General features: G+C 35.3%; 1 protein-coding gene across 1 annotated transcript; it reads right to left on the minus strand.

Moving 5' to 3' along the window:
• Positions 1–742: 742 nt before the first annotated feature.
• LOC143635796 (beta-xylosidase/alpha-L-arabinofuranosidase 2-like) lies at positions 743–6,062 on the minus strand. Its single transcript, XM_077103537.1, has 5 exons — positions 5,526–6,062; positions 3,819–4,106; positions 3,401–3,570; positions 2,350–2,798; positions 743–1,732 (listed from the first exon to the last, which is right to left on the minus strand). Exons 1-5 carry the CDS (start codon positions 5,940–5,942, stop codon positions 750–752), a joined length of 2,307 nt encoding a protein of 768 aa, XP_076959652.1. The 5' UTR covers positions 5,943–6,062; the 3' UTR covers positions 743–749.
• Positions 6,063–9,494: the final 3,432 nt, after the last annotated feature.

Genomic DNA, 9,494 nt, shown 5'->3' on the forward strand with positions numbered 1-9,494 from the left:
CAATATTTTTCCCGAAAACCCAACATTTTCGTCCCAAACATCTTGGTAACTTTGTATCAGACATTTAGGAACCTTTTTCTAGTAAAAGCCCTAATTATCGAGGTCACCGGAAACCCTAGAATCATCGTCGAAATCGGTTGATGGTGCTCAAGTGGTGGTAGTTGGTTGGCGGTGAGTCAATTGGTGGTGGTTGTGGTGTTTTCCGACAACAAATTTGACTTTTACGGCCAAAAATGTTTTTTCGACGACCTGAAACTAACGGCGTTAGGATTCTGTTAGTCGCTGACAATTAAGAACAAATACATTAAAAGTTGGGACCGTCAGTAGCCAATTCATTAGTTGGAACATGCAGTAACCAAAAGACAATAGTTGGGATTAATAAAAACAAACAAACATACCTTGTTTTTTTAAAATTTTGAGTTTTGATTTTTTATTATTATTTTTTAAAGGTATTTTTTTTCTTCTCATCTTTTTTATTTTTTTCCATGATTATAGAAGTTAGACCCATTTTATAAAGCACAATGTTTGGGTATATGCATAGTTCAACCAATAATTCGAATTCTTATTGATGTTTCAACCAAGGAGTTAAAACTATAATCTTTTTTTAGCACACAATGCAAAGAGCTAACCAACAATTATCGGTTTAAATTTCAGGATTTTGATGGCAAACTGATAAATTTGCATCTTGCGATGACTTCCATTATCTTAAATCAATCTTAACAACTTACACCCACCAAAAAAATATCACATCATATCGTCACATTTAACGAATGTTTCAAGCTCCCAACATGAAGTAGATGTTGTCCCAATGCAACCTTTTTGTTCCCAACTTCATCAACCAAACTCAAATCCTTGCACACGTCCACACCGAACCGGACCACGCCCTGTTGCCTCGGCGCCAAATGCACCTTCTGGAACCCCAACAAATGCTTCTGAGGCGCACCGTGGACCGCTGGAGGCGAAGAAAACAAAAACACCGTGTGACTCCCGCCCATTGTTCCAGCGTTTGTTACCCGCAAATGAATATTAAACGCTAGGTTCTTGCACGTTTGCTCAACCACGTCTATTGATTTGCACGCGGTTGAGTGGCAATCGTGTCCTTTCTCTAATGGGACGGGCACGAGCTTCGGTGCTTCGACTAAATGGTGACTAAATTCTGAATAACTTAAACCGTCACCAAATGTGTAAACCGTGTCTCCTTTATAGAACCGGTAGGTCCGGCCAGGGTAGCCAGTAGCCGGGTCGGGCCTCATGTTCATATTGGTCATGTTAACTTTTTGTGTATATGATTGCGGGTACCATGACATTGGTAATCTTCCACTTGGGTTATACAACCCGAAAACAATATCGGCTAGTGCACCACCACCCGCTTCACCTGGGAACCCGACCCATAAAATGCTCGTGATTTTCGGGTCTTCTTTAGCAAACTGGACATCCATACCGCCTCCCGACATAATAACGAGAATAACCGGGCCTTTCGACACTTTTGCTACCTCGGTTATCAAAAGGTTTTGTTGGCCCGGGAGGGTGATATCAATACGGTCCCGGCTCTCGGCCTCAATGGATTGGTCACTTCCCATTACTAAAACCACGGCATCGGCTGTAGCCGCTGCTTTTTTAGCGTCGTCTACTTGTGCGGTCCCACACGCGACATTTGCGCACCCGGGTTGGTATACGGTTGCCACCGAGGCGGTTAGTCCTTGAAGAGGAGTTGTATATTTGCAAGGTGTACCTGCATTTGGATTAAAAATTGTTTAAACAAAATGACCTGTTGTGACCCGAACCCGACACTTTTAAGTTTCGGCCCACTACCTAACACGCCACATTAGGTGTGTGTACAAAACCAAAATTACCAAACCATAACCAAAATAACTGATGTAATCGAACTGAAATAACCAAGCCCAATAAAACTGACGGTATGCTTTTATGTTTAAAAAAAAAAAGTTTATCGGTTTGGTTTCAGTTTTGCTATCAACCAAAAACTGAAAAAATCGAACTGAAGCGATTCGAACCATAAATACCAATAGAAAAGACCTATTCTAGGTAATTTATATAAATTTAATAAATGATGTAACCAAAACATTTTAGATCCATATGTGATATAGTCATATGATAACAAGCTGACAAAACAATTTTGGCCCAATTTCAATTCCAAATTCATTAATTTTGGTCTCTTTTTAAAGTTGTCAAGCCCAAATGATAAAACCCAAACCGAACAGAAACCATTGTAAAAAATCAAAAACTGAGGAAAACCAAAAACGAATCGTTTTTAAAAACGCAAAGACCAAATTTCCGGTTTTTGATTCAGTTTCAGCCCAAAACCGACCCAAACTGATCAACCGTCATTACCTTCATAGTTTCCAATCATGGTTTTTGTGACATTAGCATTAGGCCCAATAACAGCAAGTGACTTAATGGCGGTTGGAGAAAGTGGCAAGGACCCGACACTGTTCTTGAGCAAAACGACCCCTTGTCGGGCTGCTTCACGGGCTAGCTCCTGGTTAGCTGGTGTGCACACGTCTTTCGGGCCAAGTTTCCCATATATTTGTTTGCTTGGGTTACCATCAAAGAACCCGAGCCTCATAAGTGTTGCAAAGTTGTTAGTAACCGCTCTATCCACCTCAGACTCTTTCACCAAGCCCGCTTTAATGGCGGCTTCCGTGTGTTGGGCCAAGAAATTCCCGCAGTTGAGATCCAACCCGGCTATTAACGCGTCGGCTGCGATTTTTTCTGGCGTGTTTTCCCAATGTTGATTCTTGAACATCACATCTAGGGAGTCACAGTCTGAACTTATATATCTGTGCATATCAGAGACTTATAGTTTTAGTAGTTATCAAAAATATTAAGTTACATGGCCTTTAGGACCTTCATAAAGGGTCTGGGCCTAGCCGGGCTTTTTAATCAAATGACGAGAGTGAAGCACAACCAAAAGACTTGATGGGCCGGGCTTTTTCGAGCCAGGCCCAACACTGATTGTGCATCTCTAGACTCGCAGGCCAAAATTAGGAGTGTCAATCCTGGTGGTTTGAGTTACTTAATTGTGTAAAAAACAACCTTAACCCGCACACTATTAAAACCGTGAAACCCTAAGATGATCTGCTTAACCCATTTATCTAAACTGTCAAACGGGTTGATAGATAGTAATCAAGTTGTAAACATGTTAATCACGTTGATCGGTTGTAAAAAATGGGCTAATCGGGTGACAGGTCCAAAATAGGTTGGCGGGTCGGCATCTTTAGTTAATTGTGTTTACGGGTCAACTCAAGCATGGCCCGTTTAATTAAACATGTCAACCCAAAACCTTATTATTTTCGTGTCGTATCAGAAATTGTCACCCCTAGTTAAAAAAACCCCACACAATAATAGTAATGAATCCAAGTAGAAGTGTTTTCTGTTTTACCCATTTAATTTCCACTCGCCCCGAACAACTCCGGTTAGAAGATCCGGGTCTCCACAAGTTGGCTTGCCATTTACTTGATTGTAAGAACACATGACACTTGCAACATTGCCATCCAAAACACAACTCTTGAATGGTGGTTGAAATGTATCATCCATATCTTGCTTTGTAACCTATGAAAAAAAAAACAAATTACATTTAACTTTTCCACTTAACTGTTTATACCTAAAAGTTGAAAAGAGACTAGTCGGATCACACGTCAATTTATATTCGTGTCTAAACAGGTCGGGTCAGGTCAATTCACAAAACCTTTAACACCCACATTTTTAAATGTTTTTTTTTAATAAATAAGTGACTCAAATGACGACCTTTAACCTTTTTGTCAGAAATTTTAATCTGAAAGTGATATAAATATACATACCACTGCATTAAAATCGTATCGTTCAATACCCTTCCAATTATCAACATCATAAGCCGTGTAATGTTTACAACAAGCCCCAACTTTGAGGCGATCTTTGTCACCATCATCTCGTTCTTGTAACCCTTGAACATAAGCCGCTCCATATTTACTTGTTAGGGTCGGGTCTTCACCCGGGGTTTCCTGACCCCTACCCCACCTCGGATCACGGAATATATTTATATTAGGTGACCAAAATGTTAGTCCCGCCAAACCAACGTTGTACATTGCTCTAGCTTCAGTTGAAACCACCTATAGTCATAAATAATGAGCCAAATTGAGATCAAATTTAAGTCAGTGGTGTTGTTGGTTGCACCTATATGTCTCAATGGTGTAATACAACATAATTGATCTAGTGGTAGGTTAGCCTCTTTCAAATTGTTGTATAGATGTTTAAACTTAAGAAACATCTAATGTTTGGTTTGTTGTATATTTTAAAGAGAAACAGAAATGTATAACACTTATATTATAAATTAAATTTACTGAAATATATATAAATACATACATTATGAGATTTTTAGTACTTCTAATACATTATGAGATTTTGCCTTTCTTGTAAGTCTTCTTCCTGTTTTTTATTTTGTTAATAATATTGGCCTTAAAAGAAAAAAAAAGAGCATAATGCTGACTGACTAGATATTATTGAAGAGAAAAAGGATAGTGAATTATATGATCACATAACCCTTTTATATATTAATTATTATTATCTTTCTGGTACAAATTTTGTATCACATATATTATATAAATGAAGCAGGCTAAAGGATCTTATCCTCTTGTAATTTACTTTTGAAAAAAGATACCCATTACATAAAAGAGGAAATATCTCTTTTGAAATTTAATTTAAAAATTAAATAGAACAAAATATTCTCATAAAGCGACTAAATCCTGAAAATAAAACAAAAAAGAAAATACTTTTAAATGGACATATATGCTTGGCTGGGTGGCTGGCTCCACAAGCTAAAGTAACTACAAGACACTGGTCCCTCGCTATCAAACGATAATAATTAGTTTATTGGTAATATGCATGATACTGGACTAAATCTTACATCAAAAGCATTTTAACCTTGATAATTACAAAACAACCATATTTTAATTATATATTTTAAAAATTATTACTGGCGTACCTACCTCAATATATTAAAATTCAATCCAAAAATATTAAATTAGTCAAAAAACAGTAGTAAATAAATGATTTATAATTTTATATCATCAAAATATTATATTCACATTAAAATTTATATATTGAAGAATGCCATATCCCATTAAAAGAAATAATACCAGATATATTCAAGATAAGATAGTTAACATCTTATCATAAGTTTTAAAGCAGAGGTATCATTCTATGATTCTATCAATGTCACATTTGAAAATATCTAATATCATGATTTTTTTTTAAATAATTAGTTAAAAATTTATGATAAGTTTTAAAACTGAGTTATAATTGTCCATTTTGAATATACGAATATTTCATATTTGATATTATATGATTTCTTTGAAATAATACCAGAAATACCCATTAAATATAGTTAAAATTTTATCATAAGTCTCAAAGCAAAGATATCAATGTGAACATTAAAAACATTATGATCTTTTTAGCAATAGATAAACATTATATCATACCAAATGCTCCTTAAATTAATTAAATTTGTAACAAATCAAAATGTGGCATACCTTCCCAATGGTTTTGAACAAAGTCTCATTAAACGAAGCCGCCGTTGTAATAACCTGCGGGAAGCTAGTGGCCCCGGGAACCAGACTCGAGAAACGAGTCCCGGGGCCCACATACGACACACCGTGCAACGCCTCGGACCACCACTCGTACTTGGGTATCCCGAGCCGATCAATGCTACCCGCATTATCAACCAAATTCACAATCTTCTCTTGCAATGTCAGCCTCTTAACTAAATCATCAACTCTTGTTTTCACATCAAGTGATGAATCACAAAACGTGAAGTTTTTCAAACCCGGGTTCGCATCGATATCGCAGGCGAAAACCGGGTTGTTTTGGGCTGAAACATTGGGTGAAAATAGGATCAAGAAGATTGTAAGGATGGCAAAAACAGAGGATGGTCTGTTTTTGGATGGCATTTTGGTGTGAATGAAGTAGAAGTAGTGGGTTTGGGCTTATTTTATAGGGATTGGGGTTTACAACACATGTTGTATTGTAGCAACCCGTGATGGTGCATTTTATTTTAGCGTAAAGACAATGGATGGAGGGTATCAAGTGGGAAGCCTTATTTGCAAGAAACTGACACACAGCCCGTGAAAGATTTTGTGTTTGTGTTGGAAGGAGTTAAAACAATGGTCCCTTGACTATTCATTCTTTAATAACTTGCAAGCTTCGTTCTTTAACCATGTTGAATCAATTAATATTTAATATAGACTAAAAGTATCTATATTTAGCTAACCCGACCTAACAATCAATGGATAGGTTTGTTTTCTTTGAAAACTAAAAATTGCTGTTTGGTTTTTGTTATGCCTCACTCCAAAATCGAGTTGGACTATGAAACTGAACTACATAGAGCTGGTTTGAATGCTTGTTATTAGATTTATGACCCAAATTATCAATTTTCGACCAAAGTTTCATTGTTTTAGGCTAATTTTATTCGGTCTCATACATCCATAAACCAGTTGTGATACTGAAAACCAACCCATAAATGGAATGAAAAACTGAAATAAATGGCTTTAAACTCCGGTTTGAGCTTAAAACCAATGTATACACGCACACACCCTAATATACGTGTATTATGCTATTTAATAAAAGTGATTGTGTTACAAAACAACGCATTGGGTAAAACCAAGAATTTTTCTTCAAAATAGGAAATTAAAGAAGGGTGAAATGGTTTTTAGGAGAGAGAAATGGTTGTAATGGTTTATAGGAGATTCATCATTTGAAATTGCGGATCTCAGATTATATATAGGTCATGTCAGTTTGTGTCGGGTGAGATGGATAACTATTGGGTGTTCTGCCATTTGAAATGGCGGATGTGGTACTTTTATTGTGTGTTCTGCCATTCCAAATGGCGGATGTCACTTTTCTGATCCGCCACTTTGACTGACGATTCACGTTTCCCAAAATAGCTTGCCCCTATGTGTAAAAAAGACATTTGCCATTTGAAATGGCAAGTGTCGTCTTGACATCCGCCATTTCAAATGTCAAGTGTGAACAGTACATGTACTAACAGATTTGACCATTAATTGACAAGCACAATGCCCCATTTTTCTTTTTATATTTATTAATATATGTTTGTTACTTTTATTTTAGTTTTAAAAAGACATTATTTATAAATAATATAATTAATTATTAAAAAATAATTTGTATGTTAAAAGGACTAATCTGTTTTTACTTTAATATTTAATTGTTAATAATTAATTAGCATTATTAAAAAGCTAATAATTAGTATTATTAAGTAAAATTAGAAAACTAATAAATATAAAAATTGAGTTAATACCATAAAGCAATGGCTCGTACGGTTCGACTACAAAACAATTGAACATTTGAAACAGTCCTCTACTTACTCAAATCAAAAGTTCATATAATTTAATAAACCAAACATGTAACTCATGAATCTTTTTTTAAAATAGGAAATCAATAATACCAATTAATTTTAAAAATTAATAATACTATTAATTTTAATAATAGTGAGAGGTAGGAGGTTCAAAGCTCGCTATCACCAATTTATATGGGAGATATAAGGGATGACCATGGCTTGCCAGGGTTCGAGTCCTGATCTCACCCGGTTTTACTGGCTCTTCGCTGTCGTGCCGTTTGGTGGGCATGAGGGTCGGGTTTTATCCGGGGAATCCCTCAATAGGTGGACCGCTAGGGGCTCCGTCCGCCCGGACTCGTGGCCGGCTCGGGCTACCTTTAGCCATTGGGGGCCGCGTACAGAGTACCTGGCGTTACTTAGTTGGTCGTTTCAAAAAAAAACGAAACCAAACATTTGAAATAGTTCTCTAATTACTTTTATTTAAATTTATTAGCTTTTTAATGTTAATTAATAATACTAATTGTTAGTTTTTTAATAATACTAATTAATTATTAATAATTAAAAAAATAAAAGTAAAAAAAAATAAAAATAAAAACAGACTAGTCCTTTTAGTAATACAAATTATTTTTTTAATAATTAATATTTTTAAATTTTCCATGGCCAATCAACACTTTTTAATGAAGAATTATTTCCAATTTCAAATCAATTGATTTTTTGATTTATTTAGTCTTACTTAAATTTGTTTGTTTAATTCATTCAATAGCATCAAGAATTCGACTCCATTACTGTTGGTGCATCCGTTGACACATTTAGTGTAAAGGTATGTCACTTTTCATTTTAAGTTATTTTCCTTTATCATACAACAACAATAAATTATTAAATAACATTTGCTATTTGCCGCTTCCTTTTTAAAATAGTAGTTGACACATTTGTTACTAGAGGTACACAAACCAGTTTTCGGTTTAAACCCGAACAGTTCATTGAACGTCCGACTCTTTACACTTTAAAGGCCAATATTTTATAAAGAAGTTTTGACATATTGTACATATTATCATCTTTTTTTATAACCTTGAGAAACTGTCAACCAAGCATTACTAAGAATTTTTTACTTACCATATGCTACCAATAGATTTGGGTCTTCACGTACGCCAACCAACACTTACGTCAATTGATATTATCCGATTAGTGTTAGTATTGATACTGCCATTACGGCTGTAACTAATTATCATATATTGATTTCCAATTGATATTTTCTATTTTTCTTTACAATAAATTGATTTCCAAATTTTAACCGGGCATTACATGGAATGGTTAATGAGCTATAAATGGATATGATATGTGAGCTATAAATTAATTTTGAAGCTGACGAATAAAGACAGACGGGTTTTAAACCGGGTTAAACCTGTTTTTGACTAACCGGTTCCAGAATATCTTTCTTATTGTAGCATAAGCAATTGTTAATATTATTATTATAATTACAATCATATTTTCCTTTACAATAAATTATTTTTCAATGGGGCGTTACATGGAATGGTCAATGAGTTATAAATGGATATGATATGTGAGCTATAAGTTAGTTTTGAGCTACAAACGGGTTTTAAACCGGATGAAACTTGTTTTTTCTAACCGGTTCTAAAATATCGGGTTCAAACCGGTTTTAGCTAAAAAAAACTCCAAACCGGTCCTAACCCGATGGTTTATAATTACAAACCGGTTTTTGTAATATCGGGTTCAAACCGGTGTTCCTGTTATGCTCCTTAGAAATCTTAACCAGAAAGAAGGCTTATGTAACGGTACTCGACTACAAATTATATCTTTAGGTACTCGTGTTATTGAAGCTGGAACTAACATTGGACATAGAGTTTTGATCCATAGATCACCACTGACTCCAACAAACAACAAAATAGCATATAAGTTTCAAAGACGACAGTTTCCCCTTGCAGTATGTTTTGCGATGACCATAAACAAAAGCCAAGGTCAATCATTATCTAGGGTTGGTTTGCACTTGAAAGAACCTGTGTTCTCACATGGATAGCTATATGTCGCATTGTCAAGAATTACAAGTAGGCGTGGGCTAAAGGCCTTGTCAAGAATTACAAACATGTGTGGGCTAAAGATTCTGATTCTTGATAAACAATGTAATATGACC

The sequence above is a fragment of the Bidens hawaiensis genome, unplaced genomic scaffold (genome assembly GCF_021521415.1).
Source record: "Bidens hawaiensis isolate Kalapana, Puna unplaced genomic scaffold, B.hawaiensis_p1.1 tig00007719_1, whole genome shotgun sequence".
Classification (NCBI taxonomy): domain Eukaryota; kingdom Viridiplantae; phylum Streptophyta; class Magnoliopsida; order Asterales; family Asteraceae; genus Bidens; species Bidens hawaiensis.

Bases quoted from the DNA above. Each gene is read 5' to 3' on its own strand.
- LOC143635796 (XM_077103537.1), bottom strand. From the start codon at position 5,942: ATGCCATCCAAAAACAGACCATCCTCTGTTTTTGCCATCCTTACAATC. The intron at 2,799-3,400 runs GTAAAACAGAAA...TGATATGCACAG, and splicing joins GGCGAGTGGAAATTAAATGG to ATATATAAGTTCAGACTGTG. The intron at 1,733-2,349 runs GTAATGACGGTT...ATCCAAATGCAG, and splicing joins CATGATTGGAAACTATGAAG to GTACACCTTGCAAATATACA.